This window comes from Diplotaxodon limnothrissa, linkage group LG8 (genome assembly GCF_057381915.1).
Source record: "Diplotaxodon limnothrissa isolate DT_005_m linkage group LG8, D_limnothrissa_male_GT1.1, whole genome shotgun sequence".
NCBI classification, from domain to species: Eukaryota; Metazoa; Chordata; class Actinopteri; order Cichliformes; family Cichlidae; genus Diplotaxodon; species Diplotaxodon limnothrissa.
Window position 1 is genome coordinate 32,035,230 of NC_140603.1, and position 21,513 is coordinate 32,056,742.

The 21,513-nt window shown below is 50.3% G+C and overlaps 2 protein-coding genes across 4 annotated transcripts in view; one reads left to right on the forward strand and one right to left on the reverse strand.

The window, feature by feature from the left end:
* Positions 1 to 5,461, reverse strand: part of bbs1 (Bardet-Biedl syndrome 1) — a 7,980-nt gene extending 2,519 nt beyond the window's left edge. Inside the window, exons 1-3 of the mRNA XM_085361107.1 lie at positions 5,334 to 5,461; positions 4,243 to 4,676; positions 2,731 to 2,913 (exon numbers count right to left, since the gene is read on the reverse strand). Of these exons, the coding sequence (XP_085217233.1) occupies positions 2,731 to 2,913; positions 4,243 to 4,620 (561 nt within the window). The 5' untranslated portion in view covers positions 4,621 to 4,676; positions 5,334 to 5,461. The remainder of the gene's footprint in view (positions 1 to 2,730; positions 2,914 to 4,242; positions 4,677 to 5,333) is intronic.
* A 1,130-nt stretch (positions 5,462 to 6,591) lies between these two features.
* Positions 6,592 to 20,680, forward strand: LOC146627445 (kinesin-like protein KIF20B). Of its 3 annotated transcripts, none has more exons than XM_085361108.1 (31): positions 6,592 to 6,693; positions 9,090 to 9,179; positions 9,634 to 9,753; positions 9,859 to 9,997; positions 10,076 to 10,260; positions 10,341 to 10,383; positions 10,897 to 11,042; positions 11,988 to 12,060; positions 12,580 to 12,691; positions 12,768 to 12,839; positions 12,919 to 13,065; positions 13,456 to 13,618; positions 13,703 to 13,999; positions 14,195 to 14,301; positions 14,383 to 14,503; positions 15,506 to 15,623; positions 16,042 to 16,103; positions 16,194 to 16,313; positions 16,384 to 16,531; positions 16,612 to 16,812; positions 16,940 to 17,064; positions 17,142 to 17,315; positions 17,391 to 17,545; positions 17,620 to 17,786; positions 17,874 to 17,948; positions 19,240 to 19,421; positions 19,514 to 19,606; positions 20,020 to 20,079; positions 20,164 to 20,233; positions 20,340 to 20,512; positions 20,597 to 20,680. In XM_085361108.1, exons 1-31 carry the CDS (start codon positions 6,592 to 6,594, stop codon positions 20,678 to 20,680), a joined length of 3,924 nt encoding a protein of 1,307 aa, XP_085217234.1. The 3 variants fall into 3 exon arrangements, with proteins under 3 accessions (XP_085217234.1, XP_085217235.1, XP_085217236.1); XM_085361109.1 differs by having other exon boundaries at positions 14,198 to 14,301; positions 17,142 to 17,309; positions 19,240 to 19,439; positions 20,020 to 20,100; positions 20,394 to 20,512; XM_085361110.1 differs by having other exon boundaries at positions 14,198 to 14,301; positions 16,429 to 16,531; positions 17,629 to 17,786; ... (3 more) ...; positions 20,167 to 20,233; positions 20,364 to 20,512.
* Positions 20,681 to 21,513: the final 833 nt, after the last annotated feature.

Below are 21,513 nucleotides of genomic sequence, written 5' to 3' on the forward strand. Positions count from 1 at the left end.
AGATGGTTGAAAACTAACCAAACTAACCTAAACTAGTCTAACTAAACTGTGAAATCTGATATTGTCACGAACTTTGAAACCTGACCTTCCACGAAACAGACTTACACTTTACGAAATGTAAAACATCACCTGCTGTAAAACCTGAGCATTTTGAAAAACGTATGTGATACATTAGATAACTACGAAGCACCAGCCCTCGGTCCACAGGCCCGGCCGATAGATCAGCAACTATTGGCCAATAAAGTTTTGCATTGTAGCGAGAGAACGTCTCGCCATTCAAGATTCTTTCTTTGTCACGTGCATGGTTATACAGGTGTAACACGCAGTGAAATGTGACCTGATACGCTCCTCGACTGTGCAGAGAGACAGACAGAACTTTATATACAGTGAATGAGTATATACAAGGAGAGCATTATGTGCAGCAAGTGGGTGAGTTATGTGCATTATATAAATAGGAATAAAATCAAATAAAACAATGTGGAAATTTACAGCTTGTGTACGTTGCGTGAGGAGGGTGTTAAAGTGTCTTGTGCTGTAGTGAGCAGCGTTCTGCTGTACGGATCACTCTCTGGAGAGCTTTTTGGTCCTTCACACAGCTGTTCCCAAACCACGATGTCATGTTCTGTGTGAGGATGCTCTCCACAGCGCCTGTATAGAAAATCCTGAGGATCTTTGGAGAGACCCTGAACTTCCTCAGTTGTCGTAGGTGATACAGGCGCTGCCTAGCCTTTTTGGTCTGGACCTGAATGTGGGCAGCCCATGTCAGGGCTGAGGAGATGTGGACACCAAGATACTTGAAGGACTGCACCCTCTCCACTGGAGCTCCATTGATGATAATGGGCTTGTAGTCTCTGTGCTGACCCCTTCTGAAGTCCACCACCAGCTCCTTGATCTTGCTGACGTTCAGCTGGAGGTGGTTGTCCTGGCACCACGATGCCAGATTCTTCACTTCATCCATGTAGGCCGCCTCATCGTTGTTGGAGATGGCACCCAACACCACTGTGTCGTCAGCAAACTTCACAATGGTGTTGGAGCCGTGGGTGGCCACACAGTCTGAAGTGTAGAGGGAGTAGAGCAGTGGCGAGAGGACACATCCCTGAGGTGCTCCTGTGTTGATGGTGATGCTGTTGGAGAAGCACCTGCCCACCCTCACCACCTGAGTTCTGCCAGTGAGGAAGTCCAACACCCATGCACACAGACGGCTGTTAAGTCCCAGATCCCTCAGCTTTGTGAACAGTCTGCTGGGCACTTTTGTCAGTGGCGAGACCCGCGTTGTAGGTGGCGGTCTTGGTGTTCACTGCAGCGCGGATCGATCTGTCCACCCACGGTTTCTGGTTCAGGAATGTCACGACTGTCGCAGTGGGGTTGATCTCATCCACTAGCATGTTTACGAAGCTTACTGCTACATCCGTAAACTCGACTGCGCATGCTCTGAACATGTCCCAGTCGACGTCGTTGAGCGCGTCCTGTAGCGTAGCTTCTGATTGGGGAGACCAGCATTTCACCTCCCTCGTAGCTACTTCATCCCTCCGAATGTGTTGCTTATACTCTGGGATGATGAGGAAGATGGCGTTGTGGTCAGACTTCCTAAAGGCCGGGTGTGAAACAGCCTTGTAGCCCTGCTTGTATGGCGTGTAGCAATGGTCCAGTATCCTATCCCCTCGTCGGACACGTGATATGTTGGTGAAAGGTCGGCATGACTTGTCTGAGGTTCGCTTCATTAGGTCTCCTACTACAATGAGGGCTGAGCCCAGATCCCTGTTTTGAAAGGCACTCAGCACATCATGTAGTTCGGATAGAGCCATACCTGTGTCCACTTGGGGTGGGATGTAGACCACTGCAGCGATTACCGAGGTGAACTCACGGGGAAGGTAGAAATGGCGGCACTTAATGCTCAGAAATTAGGAATCAGGAATTCCAGATGTGGCGAGCAGCCGCTGGAGAGAGTAGAAATGCTCCTGGGGTCACACAACTTTCTGTTTACCATGAAACACACTCCTCCACCTTTGTTTTGTTCGACTCTGCCGTTCTGTCTGCGCGGAGCACGAAGAATGAATCCGACGGAGTTACGGCCTGGTCCGGCACGGTGGGGGTCAGCCATGTCTCCGTGAAGCACAGCATGTTGCAGTCCCTCATGTCACGTTGGAAGGTGACTCTTGCCCTCAGATCATCTAGTTTGTTCTCCAACGACTGTACATTAGCCAGCAAGATGCTGGGCAGTGGTGCGCGGTGCGCCTGCTGTCTCAGTCTGTTCCGAACGCCAGCGCATTTCCCCGGCGTTTCTTTGTTCGGCGCCTGGGGTAAGCGTCCTGTCCATTGTTGTTGGCCGCACCGCGTAGTATCTCGGTCGGCCATGATGGGTCTGGTTTAAAAGTGTCCAAGATCACCGATGTTGAGAAGGGAGCTACTGTCCAACTATAAAACTAGAAGTTCCTGGAATGTATAACAAGGTAATGAACAAGTAAACAGCTAAAAAGGTGCACAGTCTGTGCGGAGCGGTCAGAAGGCGTCTGGACGTGGCTGCGCCATCTTGTAAATCATTCTTTGATTTACATGATGACAGAGTGTTTTGGACTGTTGGTGATGAGGTACAGATTTATACAGTGAACCATCAACACAAACAGGAGCTGACATGTGAAACAGGTAGAAGAAGAAAACCACATGAATCATAAAGACAGATTTAAAAGGACTGCGGTGATGTCATTGTGGACGATGCGACCTGGGAGTTACCTGGCGCTTGATCGGCTGGTGTTTGAGCAGTTCAACAAACTCGTCCATCTCGTGGGGCTCCAGAGACAGGAAGCTGAGCGAGCGGACCGACAGCGGCACATCGGCCTTCTTCCTGATGCTCTCCAACATCTCCTTCAGGGTCAGAGGGTTGATCTGCCCCTCCTTCACCTGCTGCCACACATCCTGACCAATCAAAGCGCAGCAGCACGTCACAGGTACATTCAGGTGTGTTTACAGTGAAAAGGACACGCTCACTGCTTTTAAATGACATTAGGTTCAGTGTGGTGATTTCCGACTAACATCCACTGAACAGTAGCTGATATGGCTCCTCAACATAAGACAGCACATCATCAGGGCACAGTAACATCCTGTTCAGACTGATCTAAACGCTCTACCACTCCGGAGCCTGCATGACATCAGAAAAGAGGAGGATCCTCCAACTGTAATAATAATAATAAATTTTATTTATAAAGCGCCTTTCAAGACACCCAAGGACACTTTGCAATAAGATAAAACACATAATGGAACAATGACACAATGAAGAACAATAAAAACAAAAGCACAAGATAAAATGAACAAACAGTGGGTTCACAGTGAATATGCAGATTTGAACAGATGGACTTTGAGCTGGGATTTAAACTGGGGGAGAGAACCAGTGTTTCTTATTTCTGGGGGTAGAGAGCTCCACAGCCTGGGAGCAGAGCAGCTGAAAGCTCTGCTTCCCATGGTGCTGAGGCAGAAGGAAGCTGGATAGAAGGAGAAGATCGAAGTGAGCGGGTAGAAGAGATAGTGCTTAACAAGTCACAAAGGTAAGGAGGAGCGAGGTTATGAAGGGCCTTGAAGGTGAGCAGAAGAAGTTTGAATATTATCTGGATTTTCACTGTGAGCCAGTGGAGTTCCAGAAGAACAGGTGATGTGCTGGTAGGAGGGGCTCTGGTGATAATGCGAGCAGCAGAGTTCTGAACCAGTTGCAGCTTATGGAGGGATTTTTGGGGAAGACCATGCAAAAGAGAATTGCAGTAGTCATATGGGAGGTAACGAGACTGTGGACAAGAATGGACGTAGACTGGGTGGAAAGTGAAGGACGTGATCTCTTAATGCTGCGTAGATGGAAGTAGGCGGAACGGGTGAGATTATTGATGTGAGATTTATAGGAAAGTGAACTGTCTAGGATGACACCAAGGCTCCTAACCTGAGGAGAAGGGAGAACTGAGGAGTCATCGATGGTGAGTGAGAAATGGTTTGCCTTCAAAAGGTTGGATTTGGTGCCAATAAGGAGGATCTCAGTTTTATCCTCCTTGAGCTTTAGAAAATTAGAGCTAACCCAGGATTTTAACTCGGATAGAATGGTCTGTGGTCATCTTCACATCTGCTACAGCCAAACAGAGGATGAAGTGCCTGGAGATAAACATAACTGGACCCCTGGTTCATTTAAGGACTGTTTGTCCTTAAATGAACCAGGGTCCCCATGATGTAGGTAATATAAGCACACACACTCGCACACAGACAGACCTGCTCCAGTGTGTTGATCTCCAGGCCAGGCAAGGTGAACTTGAAATATGGCCGCAGGTTCTTGTAGACGTAGATGCAGGGTCCGGAGGCCACAGCGACAGCGGGGATGCGGGGCTCGTGCAGGTCCATGAAGAAGGCGACGAGGCCAGCGGGCAGGTCAAGCAGGGTGCTCTCGCTCATCAGCGCCGTGCCGCGGTACACCTTCAGCTTCATCCCCGACGACCCGGAGCCCAGATCCCCGACCACCAGCCGGTTCTCCCCGTCCCCGCTCAGGTCTGCCAGGTCCACGCAGGACGAGAAGGTGTAGATGCCAGCCACCGGGTCGTAGTGAGCGTCCAGCCACTTCCCTCCATCACCACTCGACTCAGCGGAGGACATCACAGCAGAAGGGGCAGGCGAAGCTTTATTCACACAGGGTCGTCACAGGAAGAGGCCTGAGCACAGACCGTAAAAACATGGAAACAGCTTTCTGGTCGGAAACCGCTGTATTCTATCTGAAAGCTACCAGGTGACGACAGTTGTAGCTGAGTGGCTCGTTTTGGTCACGCTGAATAAAAATGAAATGTGTTAGCACGGCCTCCTTCACTACATCCATGAACCTCCTCTGAGGTCTTCTTCGTCTCCTCCTGCCTGCAGCTCCATCTTCATCCACCTTTGGCCCATATAGCCACTCTCTATCAATACCTGAACCTCTGCTCCTTCCACCTGTCTCCCTTTCATTCAAACACCTTTCATACCTCCACCCTTCAGGCTCTTCTCCACTCGCTCCTTTCTCTCCCCACAGATCTGCTTTTTACTTCACTCCTGGTTTAATAACAGTTTGTGATGTGAGAGGGCGCTGTTACCTACACACACGTGCTGCTCTCTCGAGACGCAACGATATTTAATCGTTGTATGTTAGTCTCTATCAGTATCCTCTGCCTCCTGTCATGTGTATTATTAATTGACCCCTCTCAGCTCGCGTACCGTGTTTGATGGATCTGATTTCCAGAACTCTCTCACCTGTTAGAGGTGAATCGCCACACTATGGACCCAAAGAGTTAATCAATAGCGGCACTAAAAATAATTCCCCTCCTCCCGGGTTGTCTCACCGTTGTCAAGGCAACCGTGTCGCTTCGTCTTCGTCCTCCGCCCGTTTGCTTCTTTTCGCGGCGTTTCTTCGGTGGAGCCGCTGCAGCTTCGCCTCACGGAGTCACTTTGGTCCCGATAAAGAGGAGTAAGTCCAACTGGATCCGCTGCAGTCAGCATCTAATCCCCAAATCCCCTTCAATCCTCCTGCCCGTTACCGACGCCACACGATGACGTCAATTTCATGCGGCGGTGTTTGTTTGTTTTTTTACCGAACAAGAATTCATACATAGAAGAAAATTCAGTCGAATAGAAGAGAAAATTAAATAAAGTTTATGTTACATTTTTTCTTAAAGGGCTGACAGCTATTCTTAATTTCAAATATGACGGTTGATTTCTTTAACCACACTTGTTCATTTGTTACTGGCTTCGATAACTTATTTCTATATTTCTGAAATATAGAAAACTCCAAACTCGACAATCACTAAACAAAACCAGCAACAACAAAAAGCAGCGTCGTGTGACTTTATTTGTTAAAAAGAAACACTATATTGATCTCGCGAGATTCTATATGAAGGCAACAACGATTCTGTGACGTTGCTTCGTATACGTTCTGTGATTGGTCGTACTGTTCTAGTTTAAAAAGTAAACCGCGGAGAGGACAGCGCAGCAAGGCCGATAGGCAGTGATTGTTTCTCATGTTTGCGGTAGTAAATAGAGTGTGTGTGAAATAAAATATACGACACGTGAGTTCGAGTTTCATACAATATCGCTTTAATTCGTAATCCTGTCATTTAAAACGAAATTCCGCTTTGCTGAAGTCGTAAAAACGCGTAGATGAGATGGCTAATGCTAACAACAAAGCTAGCGGAGTGTAAAAACGGTCTTTGTTTACCTTCTGTTTGCTGTTGTTTCTTTGTGTTTGTTTGCTGTGATTGGTCAAAGATGTGATTTACTCTGAGCTGTGTTTGTGTGACTGTGGTGGCCAGTTTTAGTCAGGCTGTTTACACTCCAGTAGCTTGTATTGGGGCAGTGCTGGAGTCAGGCCGAACTCCATTATCATTTCTGGGAAATTAAAACTCTCGTTTGAATCTCAGTCGCACAGAAGCCGGCTGATCATGGGAGACATGTTTAAAGGCAGCACCTCATTTAGCTGGTAAAATCGGCGCAGATTAAAGCTCTATTAGGCGCTTAGCGGGCGTCTAGGCTGCCTGTGAGCTGTAGGTGAAACTCCCCGCGGGGAGACTGGTGGTTGATTGGACTGATGTGTTTGCAGAGAGAATGGATTCCAGTTTAGCTGGAAGGCCGGAGAGAGTGGGACCAGTGGAAGTGGGGGACATAAAGAAGGACCTGCTGGCTGAGTTTTCTGCCATGCCAACACAGGTAGGTCCACCACGGTCTGCCCTGACCTCGGACACAGTGTTGCCAACTCGTCAGTAAGGAAAATCGCTATTGGCTGTCCTAAAAGTCGCTAGAAGTCGCTAAATGACATCATCGCCTAATCTGCATAATTGGTCATGCTAATGTAATTGTAACCTATGCTGTTGGAGAGAGAAATAACATCGTGGAAGATAGGGCTGCTCGATTATGGCAAAAATGATCATCACGATTATTTTCACTGAAATTGAGATTTCGATTATTTGACGATATTTATTTAACCCTTTAAGACCTACTATAGAACCAAGTCCGCCAGAGCTTATATTATATTTTTTACATGTTGTAGTGCCATTTTTGGGAGCATTTCAAGTTGCTATACATCAATACAACTGTTATAGCCCATATTTTAATAATATGTATGCATTAAGTCCATAGTAATTACATTAATTACAAAAAAGTGCAAAAAACTACAAAAAAATTGAAAATCGTTTTTGTTTTTACATATATTTCTACTTGGGGAAATTTAAGAGGTTTATCCCTCAAAACTTTAAATACAAAAAAGTTGCAAAAAATAGTTTACAACAACAGGAAATTTATTTTGAGTGTCTTCATAGTTTTATTTTGGAGATGCACCAATTTTTATATACTGCAGGAAAAACAAAAAACAATCCTATGATGCAAATTTGCAAAGAAAACAGCATATGCATCAAAATAGACTATTTCCAGCAGAGCAATTTGAGTTCTAAGCATCCCAGAAACTATTCAGAAAAGTATAGAGTCAAACATGACTTATAAAAACACCAGTATAGGCTTTTAAGGCCTACAAGTAAAAAACAAACAAACTAATTTTCCGTGAAAATGAAAATGATTGGCTCGGCAAAGCGTGTTTCTGGAATATTATGTTTTTGTTTCTGCAAGCGCTTTTTATGCAATTTTTGCAAAGCTTTATGTGGAAGGAAGCTGATGGCATAAGATGTAAGTACAACTCCTCCGGTTTCATATGCAAAACAAATTATTGCGCTAGCTTACGCTGTTCTACAGGGATTTAAAGGGTTAACAATAACAATGTATTGAATAATGACTTTAAAAAATAATATAAAATAGTGTGCAAATACTGATAACAGTGCAAATGTTTGCAATATAAAAAAATAAATGAAAAATGTAAACATCTACCTTTAGTGAACTTTGCAGTGTTGCTCTGTGGCGCAGCTATGACACTGTAGCAAAGTTTACACACTGTCTACTTGATCCACGTCAAGTAGAACCCATAATGTTTCCACACCACTGAAGTGTTTTTTACCTCTCTTTTCAACCAGCGGCAGTCACTCTCCTCCCCAAATAACTTCTGCTTAGCTTTCCGAGCTTCCCTTGGGTCCTCTTAATTGTTGTGACACGTGTTGGAAATGCAGAGAGGTGCGCTTGATTTGCCACACGGAGCAGCGCGAGAGTAAAGCACGAGGGAGGTGCTAATAATCGGCTCAGTCATTTTTAATGATCGTTGAAAGCCCAGATCGTAATCGTGATTAAAATTCGATTAATTGAGCAGCCCTAGTGGAAGAGACATAAAGTGAGTAAAAAAAACGTCCTAAATGCATTTAGAGTTTATTTAGAACTACAAATTAAATTTCTTTTAGCAATTATGGTTTTTTTAATGTCACAATTCCAACCCTGCTACTTTCCCCGGGCTTGGACCGGCAAAAGTGACCCGAAATAGGCGCTCTGGTAGAGTTACTTTGTGTGTGTTTATAAGTAGTTTTAAACCTTGTGATCCAGTAAAAGAAGAACACTGCGTTACAGCACCCGCTGCTTGTTGAGAGTAAAAGCGACACGCGCTTTCACGTCTTTTTTTTAGCGACTTTTTTTTTAGAAATAAAGTCACTAAGGGGTCTGAAAACTCGCTAAATATAGCGACAAAGTCGCTAAGTTGGCAACACTGCTCGGACAGGCTGTAGTACATCACGGACCCATCCATGGGACTTGCAGAGCAACGTCACACTGTGCTGTTGTTCCTGCACATGTTTAAATCAGAGTCTCGTCCTTTGAACCACATACACAGAGAGATCCACAAACACCACAAACTGTCTTCCACACAATGAAGATCTCTGTGGTCCTTTTATGTTTGATGCCCACTGATGTGTGTAGGGATTATTCAAAGCATCAGTACAGTCACCATTAACAGTGATGTTTTCTTCCAGTTTGCTGTGAAATCAGAACCATTTTCTTTGTTTATTGTTTATTGGTTTCCAGGAAATTTTCCATTAAAAGCATCCAGTGTATTCATCCTCCATGCACACACATGCACATCTGTACCTGCTGTTTCCTGTAACATGCCGTCGCTGTCTGATGGTTACCTGTTCTAGAGTTGGATGCAGGTCATGTAACTGATGCTGCTCTCTCTGCAGGACGACGCTCAGGAGCAGTCGGAGAACCTGCAGGTTTACCTGAGGGTTCGACCCTTTACTGCAGCCGAGAGCGGCAGCGGAGAGGCACAGGTGACACACACACACACACACACACACACACACACACACACCGCAGTGTTTTACAGGGATTCACTATTCCAGCTTTCTCCTACTCTGGGTGTCTACAGCAGAGATCAATGGTACCAGTTCTGTATTCCTCACCGAGGAGCATGCTGGATGTCATTCAGTTAAAAACAGAGGACTGATGTGAGACACAGGTGAAGCTGGCAGGAACCAAACTTCCATTCAGTCCACGCTCAGCAAAGCTTCACTAAACACAAATTTTAAGGAGGATAAGACAGGAACTTCTTCCTCACATAACGTTTACACGCAGAGGGAAACTTTCTTATTCCTGATTCCATCATCTTGTATGGATCAGATCTGTCACACGCACACCGCCACGTCTTTGTGACCTGCTCACAGACCTGGACTGTTCACAGTCTGTAGGCCTGAATGAGCAGCGCAGGTGTGTTTTCCTCTGTAGGACTGTGTGACCATCGAGGGGCCGGACACTGTGGTCCTCAAGCCTCCCAGGAGCTGCCAGTCAAACCGACAGAGCGACAAGTCCCTCCCACAAACGGCCCAGAGGTTCACCTTCACGCAGGTACGTGTCACCTGACCGGAGCTGTGCACACCCGTCCCACTTGCTTCACGCTGTTGTTGCCGTGGTGCCTTCAGGTGTGTCGTTTCTGTCGTGGTTGTATTTCAGGTGTTCGGTCCGGAGGCGAGTCAGAGGAAGGTGTTCGAGGGCTCCGTTCGGGGTTTGGTCCGAGACGTTCTGCAGGGAGGAAACTGTCTGGTTTTCACGTACGGAGTCACCAACGCCGGGAAGACCTTCACCTTCCTCGGTCAGAGCGCCGCCCCCTCCTGTCTGCCATCACCCGCCTCTCTGCCCGACTCTGACTAACTGTCCGTCTGTCGCTCAGGTCCGGACCACGACTCGGGTCTGCTGCCCAGGTCCCTGTCGGTCATCTTCAACAGCATCGAAGGCCGCCTGTACGGCCGCTGCGACCTGAAGCCTCAGCGCTGCCGAGACTTCAGCAGACTGACTCCAGACCAGCAGGCGACCGAGAGCAGCAGCAAGAGGAACCTGCTGAGGATGCTAAAGGAGGTGAGGCGGGCGACGGGGAGCGTCGGAGCATGGTGTGAGCGCGTGCGGTGAGCTGAGCTGTCTCTGCTTCCTCTCCACAGAGCGACAGAAGCGCGACAACTGGAAGGTCGGCGTTCCTCGAAGGTCAGTGACTCTGATTTAATCAGGATGGGACTAAAAGCTGGAGAAACGCCGAGCTTATGATCTTTGAAGGTGGTGTTAGGCGTGATCACTGATCTGTGAAGATAAACTGCAGGAGTTGAGTGTGTGGGTTATTAATGTCACCTCACACTGATTTGCTCTGATGAAACAAACAGCGTCTCAGTGCAGCAACAGATGGACTCATTTGCAGGTCCTGGCTGAGATGTTTGACGCTTTCCTCAAACAGTTTTTCTATGAATAGAATTGACGTCTGATTAACTGTAAGCTTTAAAACAAGCTGTGTGTGTGTGTGTGCGCGAGTGCGCGTGTGCGTGTGTGCGCGTGTGTGTGTGTGTGTGTGCGTGCGTGTGTGCGCGCGTGTGTGTGCGCGCGTGTGTGTGTGTGCGTGTGTGTGTGTGTGTGTGCGTGTGTGTGTGTGTGTGTGTGTGCGTGTGTGTGTGTGCGTGTGTGTGTGTGCGTGTGTGTGTGTGCGTGTGTGTGTGTGTCTGTGTTCAGGCTCGTCTCTGAGCAGTGACAGCAGTGTGAACAGCGTCTCAGAGGCCGACAGCTTCTGTTTGGACGTCGACTCAAACGTCCGTTTCTCCGTCTGGGTTTCCTTCTGTGAGATTTACAACGAGAACATCCACGACCTGCTCGAACAGGTGACACACACACACACACCCACTCTCACAGAGTACACGAACACATTCATGTTTTGTTTGCACATTTTCATCCTGAGCCTCTTTAAGTTAACCATTAAAACATTATTTTAAATTTTAGATTTTACCATTAAAACAGGAAATAACAACAATAACAGTAAATCCATGAAAACCAAACACACACTGCAGACTGGACACGTCCGAAATGTACACACAATAAACCAACAAATGACCCAGGGTACATTAAAGAGGAAAAACATGGATCCTTGCAGACATGCTGCTGTGACCTCACTGGCGGCCTTGATGATCTTGGCTGTGATTGGCTGAACCCGTCACTAACTGTTTTTCCTCAGTTTTATTTTGTACAGCTGAAGCTCTGCCTCACTGAGACTTTAACTTGTAATTACTGAGCGCCTGCAGCACGTGCTCAGTCCTGTTATTGGTTGATAACGGGTCAGCTGATCCTTATAAAGCCAGAGGACAAAAAGAAGTGCAGGCAGAAGAAACCGGAGCCTTCTTCTTTCTTGTTGGGATGTCCCCTTCAGTGAAGGTGTTGACATGGACGGTGTTCAGCAGTCACGACCTCTGACCTGTAGGTTCTCGTCCCCGAGGGCTGGTTTATTCTGCCGGCACCTCTTTTTGTTCTCTGGTTTTATAAGGATCAGCTGACCCGCTACCAACCAATAACAGGACTGAGCACGTGCTGCAGTCACACACACACACAGTCACACAGTCACACACACAGTCTCACACACACACACACACACACACACACACAGTCACACACACACGTGTCAGTTTTCTCTGAGCACGGCTGCCGTACTCTTTATTCCCTCGGTTTACAGCTGCTTTTACTGCATGTGTGTCAGCTGTCTGTGGTGTCGGTGCAGCTGCAGGGGGCGCTGTGCCTCCTGTGACCATGTGACTGACTGACTGTGTGATGTTCAGGTTCCCGGCGGCCAGCAGAGGAGGACGGTCCTGCGTCTGTCTCAGGACGTGAAAGGAAACTCGTTCATCAAAGGTAACACTCGCTCTCACAGACGGCCCGAGGGTCGGAGTTCGTTTAGTCCGCAGTCACGTCCCGCCCAGCTATGGCCACGCCCACTGAAATCACTGCAATATGTGAGCCACACACAGGAAGTACTTTAAATCCATGACTGTCGGTGGGCACGACAGATTATTATATTGCAATCAAACCTGTTACACGGATAAGCTGAGTCGCTGATCATTAATATTAATTATTAAACGTGTTTGATGAATCCACTGTTTCTCACACCGGCTGCTCTGTTCCTCCCAAACCATCTCTGCGCTTTTATTTTGAAAGTTCCTGCTAGGAGCTGAAAATAAATAAGTTGATTGGGACACTGTAGGTTACCGTGACGATGATAACCTGCCGTGGTCGACACGAGATATTCACCATCACGAATACTCGTGTGGCCGAGTGCGCTTGTTGTCATGGTGTTTCTAAATCAAAGCAGCCGGCTGCGAGGCGCTGAGGCTCGCCGCGCCGTTTAATGACTGTGTTTGCGATGTCCCTCAGACCTGCGTTGGGTCCAGGTGAGCAGTTCAGAGGAGGCGTACAGAGTGATGAAGATCGGGAAGAGGAACCAGAGTTTCTCCTCCACCCGCCTGAACCAGCTGTCCAGCAGGAGGTCAGCAGCAGACGCCGTCGTCCTGTTTCCACCTGCGGTTGTTTAGCTTCAGTAACGCCCACTCTGTGTTCTGCAGCCACAGCATCTTCTCCATCAGGATCCTGCGCGTGGATGACGTCGGCGTTCCCAGAGTCCTCGGCATCAGCGAGTAAGTCGGGCTCACAGTTCTGCAATGAGTGTGCGGCGGAGGCGGGGCGTGCAGGTGACACTTCTGTATGTGTGTTCAGACTCGCGCTGTGCGACCTGGCCGGGTCGGAGAGGTGCTCGCGGACGCACAACACCGGCGAGAGGCTGAAGGAGGCAGGGAACATCAACAGCTCGCTGCTCACGCTTGGAAAGTGCATCCACGCCATGAGGCTCAACCAGAACGCCAAGTAAGAGTCACGCTGAGGTTTGGTTATTGCACGGAGGGGCCGGACGAGCCCGCGCGTCCTCATCGGAAGAAACGATTTACTGTGATGACGTCATGTTTCTCATCCTGACTAAACTCGTCGTTTTACTCTGATCTAAATAATTTCATTATTGCAGACGAGGAACGTGGCGGCAAAGAGCACGTTTGAGTTTGTAAGAACGGCTCTGATGGAGGGTCGCCATCAGCCCGCCACTGTTATCTCCTCGCCACGCTCCCATCAAAGCAACTTTACTTATTGTTGTTGTTTGTGACATCATCCCGCCAGAACTATGACACCTGTGCCTTCAGGCCTCAGGTACCTGACTGCGTGCATGTGGGCGTGGCTGAGTGTGTACCTGTGTCCTCGCTGCAGGTTTCAGCACCACATTCCCTTCAGGGAGTCCAAGCTCACACACTTCCTGCAGTTCTTCTTCTGTGGTGCCGGGCGGGTCTCCATGGTGGTCAACATCAACCAGAACTCGTCGTGCTTCGACGAGACGCTCAACGTGCTCAAGTTCTCGGCGCTGGCTCAGAAGGTCAGTGAGCGTGTCAGACTTCCTGTTTTCATCGTGAGACCTGCTTGAAACGTGTGCTTAAGGACTGTTGACACCTGGGCGCAGGTGGTGGTGCTGAACTCGAGGCCGACGGTCCCCGACGGTCCCGGCTCCTCCCAGAGGTCGGCCATGGAGCTGTCGCTGATCATCGACGAGGCAGACTGCCGCAGAAACGTGGCAGGGAGGGGCAGAAAGAGCTCGCTGCTCGCCTGGGAGACGAGCCTGGAGGACGTGCTGGAGGACGAAGATGGCGAAGAGGGTGAGGAAGATGGGGAGGAGGAGAGCATGATGGAGGGAACGGTCCTGGAGGCAAGAGGCGAGAATGAGGAGGAGTGGGACGTGACGATGGAGGAGGACGAGAAGGTAACGCTACTGAACCTGCTGATGTCATCACTGATGTTAGTTTTCAGCCGCTTACATTAAAACGTCAACGACGGCGTGCACGTCCTGATGTTTATAACGCCACCAGGAGTCTTTGCGCTTCAGTCAGTAATGTCTCCCCTACAAGGGAGGAGGGGCTTAAAACAGGTGTGCTGTTTGCTGATGTGCGTGTTTCAGCAGGAGGGCAGGGAGGCGGCGCTGCGTCTCGTTCTCGAGGCTCAGGTCAGAGAAGAAGTCAGCGCTGAGTTCATGGAGCTCTTTAAAAAGATGGAGAAGGACTACAGGTGAGTGCAGGCCTGCCGTCATGTGACCGGTGCTGCGATCATGTGACGTTTTAACAGCAGGTTTGTCCACGTGTCTGTCAGCGACCGCCTGGAGAAGGAGCGGGAGATCCTGGAGGAGCGGGCGGAGAAGAGGGTGGAGATCCTGAAGAACCTCGTCAGTAAGACGGTCGACCTGTCTGCTCTTAGCACGGACAGCAACAAGGTGACACAGACGCACAGGCACACACACACACACTCACACAGACACACACACACACACAGACACACTCACACACAGACACACACACACACACTCACACAGACACACACACACACACAGACACACTCACACACAGACACACTCACACACAGACACACACACACACAGACACACTCACACACAGAGACACAGACACACAGACACACAGACACACACAGACACACACACAGACACACACAGACACACACACAGACACACACAGACACACAGAGACACACACACACACAGACACACACACAGACACACAGAGACACACACACACAGACACACAGACACACAGAGACACACACACACACAGACACACACACAGACACACAGAGACACACACACACAGACACACAGACACACACACAGACACAGACACACACAGACACACAGACAGACACACACACACACACAGACACACAGACACACACACAGACGCACGCACACACACAGACACACAGACAGACACACACACAGACACACAGACAGACACACACACACACACAGACACACACAGACACACACACACACACACACACAGACACACACACACACAGACACACACAGACACACACACACAGACACACACAGACAGACACACACACAGACACACTCACAGACACTCAGACACACACAGACTCACACACACAGACTCACACAGACACACACACACAGACACACAGACAGACACACACACACAGACACACACAGACACAGACACACACACACAGACACACACTCACACACACTCACAGACACACACAGACACACACACAGACACACAGACACACACACACACACAGACACACACACACACACAGACACAGACACAGACACACACACAGACACACACACACAGACACACACACACACACACACAGACACAGACACACACACACACACACACACACACACACAGGCAGGATCCATTACTCAGTATTGATCGTGATCGACTGTTAGGAGGAGCAGGTGGTGCTGCTGGAGGGAATCATCAGCTCCATGAGTCAAGACCTGGAGAAGATCAGAGAGGACGCTCAGAGTGTCCACCGCTGTCTGACCGAGCACACACACAGCACAGGTACCACACACACAGCACAGGACCAGGGGGCGGGGTTTAAAGAGGACGCGAGCAGGTGAAATTAGTACTTAATGATTAAAGTTGGGTGGAGCCGTCAGGCCTCCATCTTTAATCATTAGTTGTTCTTAGTCTCTAGCTCTCAGCCCGTCTTTGTCCCGTCTTCCTCCCTGGTTCTGCTTCATCTTTCTTCCTGTTTAACGGGACTTGTTCCGTCCCACTGTCGCCACAGCGCGTGCTCATAGGCGGTCATGTGGTTATTGTAGCGTGTTCGCCGTGCAGTGTAAAACAGCCCTCGCTGTTTGTTAAAGACACTTGTCTAAGTGTCTGAAGAGTCGCCGAGGGGTCGCGGCCCTTTGACTGTAACGTGCACGCACACGTGCACACTTCTCGCTGAGGTCACTCTGACTTGTCCCTGCAGAGCTGGAGGCGCTGCGACTGGATAGCCAGCAGTCACGTGACCAACTGCAAGAAGCCGAGAAGGTACCACGAGCGTCCTCCTCCTGTGGTGTCCTGGCTCCTGCTCTCACTCGGCTCTGCTCCACTAACTCTTCTCCTCGTGTTCTCCTCCAGCGTCTGGAGCAGCAGCAGCAGGAGGTGTCGAAACTGATGGAGTTGTGTCGGCAGAAGGACGGCGCCCTTTCCAGGCTCCGGGCAGCCATGGACGATGCCGTGGAGGACGCCACCCGAGACGTGAGTGGGCTCTGTTCATGGTTTCCAGGTTGATTCCCACTGAGGCCTAACGCGGTGTTCTTTCATGCAGAAGCAGCTGGTGGAGTCAATACGGTCGCAGCTGCTGGAGCTTCAGCAGACCTGCAGCTGCACGAGGAGAGGACAGGAGGAGGAGGGGAGCAGGAAACATCAGCCTGACTCTGTGGAGGATGAGAAGCAGCGAGGAGCAAACAGGAGAGGTGAGGGGAGAGGAGGAGGAGGGGGAACATGGAGAGCTTGTGCTGAACCTTCATGCTCCTATCATCATGTTCCTCCTCAGTGGTCCTGGAGGAGGAGATCTGGAGGCTGCAGGAGGAAAATGACAGAAAGAACGAGGCCATCGTGGAGCTCAGAGGGAGGGAGGAGGAGCTGCAGCAAGAGAAGGCGAGGCTGGAGGAGGAGCTGAGGAGCCGGGTGGCGGAGGTGGAGGGGCTGAAAAAGGAGCAGGTGCTGCTGGAGGAGCAGCTGCTGGCGCTCAAAAGTATGTAGACGGGAACATCAGCATATGCAGCACACACGTCCACGTACTTTTGTTCATCACAGAGAAACACTGAACTTATCTCACTTTGTCGCCTCTCCTGACTCCTCCCCTTTCTGTCCTGCTGTAGACCTGGACGAGTGTCCAAACTGTGACACTGTGTTGGTGTCTCTGGAGGCGGAGCAGAGGGAGGCGTCCAGACTGCAGAAGGAGAACAAAGCTCTGGTGAACGGGATCTTCCAGCTGCAGACGGAGGTCTTCTTCTTCTCCTTTTCCTCCTCCTCCTTTTTCTGCTGCTTCTTCTTCTGCTGACGGTCTTTGCATCCCTCCAGGTGACCAGCCTGCAGGTGCAGCTCAAACAGCAGACTGACAGATCCGACAGCCTATCAGAGCAGTTCAAAGCCACAAAGACCCGCCTCCACGACCTGGAGCACCAGTCAGAGGAGAAGAACAACTCCATCAGCAGTCTGACACAGGAACTGGAGCACCTTCGACAGGAAGTGAAGGTTCTCTTTTTTTGTGAAAGCCGGTTGGTTGATCCTGGATCGTGTTCATGATGACTCACTGGCTGATGTGTTCAGGAGGAGGAGGGGCAGAGCAGCAGCGTTTTCCACGCCGCCATGGAGGAGCTGAAGAAGGAGAGCGAGGCGGCGCTCCAGCGCTCTGCTCAGAAATCCCAACAGATCGAAGAGCTGCAGACAGACAAGCGGCGGCTGGAGGCGGAGCTTACGCTCAGGTGATCGATATTGCCACCAATCAGGTTTTATCGATCCATAAACAGAGGTTGAAACTCTTCTTCTCCTCCTGCAGTGAGAACAGGTGCGCTGAGCTCAGAGAGGAGCTGGCCAATCAGAGAGCAGAATTCTCCCACCAGCTGGAGAGCCTGAGGGCGGAGCTCGATTCAGAAGGCGACGCCCTACAAGCAGCATTTCAGGACAGCGAGGAGAGGAGGAGGCAGCGGGAGATGGAGGTGGGAGGTAAGTAACCAATCAGATGAGCCGAAGGGGACGGTCAGCTGGCTGCTGCTCTCAGCTGATTGGCTGATGATGTTGTTTGTGTGTCAGAGCTGCAGCGAGTCTTGGATGAGAAGGAGAAAGGTCTGGAAGAAAGCCGCCAACAGGTGGAGACGCTCAGTCGAGGTAACGCGCTCTGATTGGTTACCTGAAAACTGTTTCCTGTTAACGCTCACGTCAGGGCACACTGTGCGCGTGTGTGTCTGTGTCTGTGCGTGTGTGTGTCTGTGTGTGTGTGTGTGTGTGTGTCTGTGTGTGTGTGCGTGTGTGTGTCTGTGTGCGCGTGTGTGTCTGTGTCTGTGCGTGTGTGTGTCTGTGTGTGTGTGTGTGTGTGTGTCTGTGTGTCTGTGCGTGTGTGTGTCTGTGTGTGTGTGTGTGTGTGTGTGTGTGTGTGCGTGTGTGTGTGTCTGTGCGTGTGTGTGTGTGCGTGTGTGTGTGTGTGTGTGTCTGTGTCTGTGTGTGTGTGCGTGTGTGTGTATGTGTGTGTGTGTGTGTGTGTGTGTGTGTCTGTGTCTGTGTGTCTGTGCGTGTGTGTGTCTGTGCGTGTGTGTGTGTGCGTGTGTGTGTGTCTGTGCGTGTGTGTGTGTGCGTGTGTGTGTGTGTGTGTGTGTCTGTGTGCGCGCGTGTGTGTGTCTGTGCGTGTGTGTGTGTGTGTGTGTGTCTGTGTGCGCGCGTGTGTGTGTCTGTGCGTGTGTGTGTCTGTGCGTGTGTGTGTCTGTGCGTGTGTGTGTCTGTGCGTGTGTGTGTGTCTGTCTGTGTGCGTGTGTGTGTCTGTGCGCGTGTGTGTGTGTCTGTCTGTGTGTCTGTGCGTGTGTGTGTGTGTGTGTGTGTCTGTGTGCGCGTGTGTGTGCGGCACTGTCTGTGTGTGTGTGTGTGTCTGTGCGCGTGTGTGTGTGCGTGTGTGTGTGTGTGTGTGCGTGTCTGTGTGTGTGTGTGCGTGTCTGTGTGTGTGTGTGCGTGTCTGTGTGTGTGTGTGTCTGTGTGTGTGTGTGTCTGTGTGTGTGTCTGTGTGTGTGTGTGTGTGTGTGTCTGTCTGTGCGTGTGTGTGTCTGTGTGTCTGTGTGTGTGTGTGTGTGTGCGTGTGTGTCTGTGTGCGCGTGTGTGTGCGGCACTGTCTGTGTGTCTGTGCGTGTGTGTCTGTCTGTGCGTGTGTGTGTCTGTGTGTCTGTGCGTGTCTGTGTCTGTGTGTCTGTGCGTGTGTGTGTCTGTGTGTGTGTCTGTGTGTGCGTGTGTGTGTGTGTGTGTCTGTGCGCGTGTGTGTCTGTCTGTGTCTGTGTGTGTGTCTGTGTGTGTGTCTGTGTGTGTGTGTGTGTGTGTGTGTGTGTCTGTGCGCGTGTGTGTCTGTCTGTGTGTGTGTGTGTGTCTGTGTGTGCGTTTGTGAGTCTTTGGTTTGATTCCGACCTGTTTTTCCTGTCAGAGCTGCAGAGGAGGGAGGAGGAGGAGAACAGGGCCATGGAGGAGGAGACGCTGCCTCTGGTGGAAGAGCTGAAGAAGGAGATCCAGAAACTGCAGGAGAGGAGACAGGAGGAGGAGGATGGGGGGGGCAAGAGGATGAAGAGTGGGGAGTGTGAGGCAGTGATGAAGCAGAGAGACACTCAGGTAAGTCAGCCTCAAAAAGTACAAGAGAAGAAGAAATGCTGACGGGTTTTCACGAAGGAGCGTTCTGCTTTATGTTTTTACTTTTCTTTCAGGACCTTCGAGACTCTCCTCTTAGGTCCAACATGGCCGCCAGGAAGAAAACTCCCAGAACCACGGGGAGGAAGAGGAAGAGCTGCGAGCTGGAGGTAGGGCGGAGCCTATTTAAGCCTATCGCTGTGGTTGTGTGAATAATTAAGATTTTAACCCGTCACTGCATCCCGGGTTAAAATCACCACGTGTTAGACTTTTATCGTCTTCTGAAGCGCGGCCTCATCTCGCCTCACTGTGCCAGACTGGCAGGTTCTCGCCGCCAGCAGCCTTCTCAGCACGGAGGAGTCTAAGGGCGCCGGTATACTCAGTCTATCCGTTATACAGCAGGAAGCCGCCACAGTATTCTCCTGAACGACAGGTGCCGCTACCAGCATCACCTCGACAAGCTGACGCTCCGTTCTTCTTCTTTCCTTTCGTATAAATCACCAGAGGGTGGAGCCGCCTCCCAGAGTGTGTTTGTTTGTGTGTGTCTCAGGCGCTCTGACATGTGTGTGCTGTTGTGTTTCAGGTTTTGGTGCACAGTGAAAACAAGAGGAACAAACCGAGGGGAAACGCCCGTTGCGTTCAGGTGAGCCGTCCCAGCCGACAGGTAGATGAACTCACGCGTCCTCAGAGCCCTCACCTTAAACCTCCTTCTTCTTCTGTGGTGCAGGAGAGAGGATGCACTCTGCAGAAGATTGAAGAGGCGATCCACACCTCACCGTGCGTCCTGGGCAGCAAAGGTCAGCCACACCTCGACCACCCAGCGCCAGCAGGGGGCAGCGCTGAGCTGCCACCGTGTCTGATTTTATGTTACAACAGAAAGTTTAGCTGAAGTGTTTCTAACAGGCTCGTCAGGCCCTGCGGCTCCAGAGCGAACTCACCGTCCCGTCCTCTCTGCAGATAAAAACATAAGCTCGGTGGAGAAGGAGGCGGTAACCGTGGCAACCAAACCCCGGCGAGGCCGCAGGAAGCTTTACAATATGGACCCGTGGGCGCCGATGGTGGACTCGCCACACACGGTGAGACGGAGTCTGACTCTGAGGCGCGAAGCGGAGTCGGCTGTTTGTTTCTAAATATGAATGCGTCTTTGTTTGTCCCGTCAGACGCCCGGAGCAGCGGCGGAGGATCGGGAGAGCGACCACAGCATCATGAAGAGGAAGCTACGCTCTCAAACCTGCAGGAAGTGACATCATGATTGATCTTTAATGTGCGGCGTTCGTCGTCTGTCATCAGTTTGTTTGTTTGTTTGTTTTTAATGTTTGGACCTTTAAAAAAAACAGAAACCCACCAGTTCACCTTTGTGAGGCTTTAAATTTAAGGTGGAATTGTTTAAGGTGGATCTCTGTGACTGCTGTGATGTAAATAAAGGTGAGCTGAATCATGTCCAGGTGAAGCTTCTTTCAGCCGCACTCACGTGAGGTCGTCGACATAAAGACAAAGTAAATGTCTCGGTGAGCGGTGTTCGGTCCGTCCCTGCAGCGGGCGGAGGCCGGGGCGCCTCCTCGGTACGTTTGTGCTCGAGCTCCGAGTCTGTCTGCAGTGCCTCAAAGGGATTCATGCTGTAAATAAAGTTTTACTGTAGCTTCCTCAGTGTGTGACTTCACTTCCTGTCTGGTGCTGAAATGTGGAGATGTCACATGAAGGTTCAGACTCCAGTGTTTGAGGGAGTACCTGAGGCGGCTGTAGCTCAGGAGACGGAGCCGAAGGTTGCTCCACTCTGTCCCTGGGCAACACGCTGACCTCTGAGTCGCTGCTGACGTGTTCACGCTGACATGTTCACGCTGACGTGTTCACGCTGACGTGTCGGGGTGGGCGTGTCAGATAAAGTGGCTTCAGAGGTCTTACCTGAGCCACCTGGGGCTCCTTCAATGACATCACCTCTGCTGGCAGCGAGGACTCGAGGTGAGCCGCAGAATCAGGATGAAGCTGCTGATTCCTCAGCTCAAGCTCTGACACCAGCAGCTTCTCCTTGCGCTGGCTGACCTGCTGGGTGCAGGAGGGCGGAGCAAAGTTGTCCTCG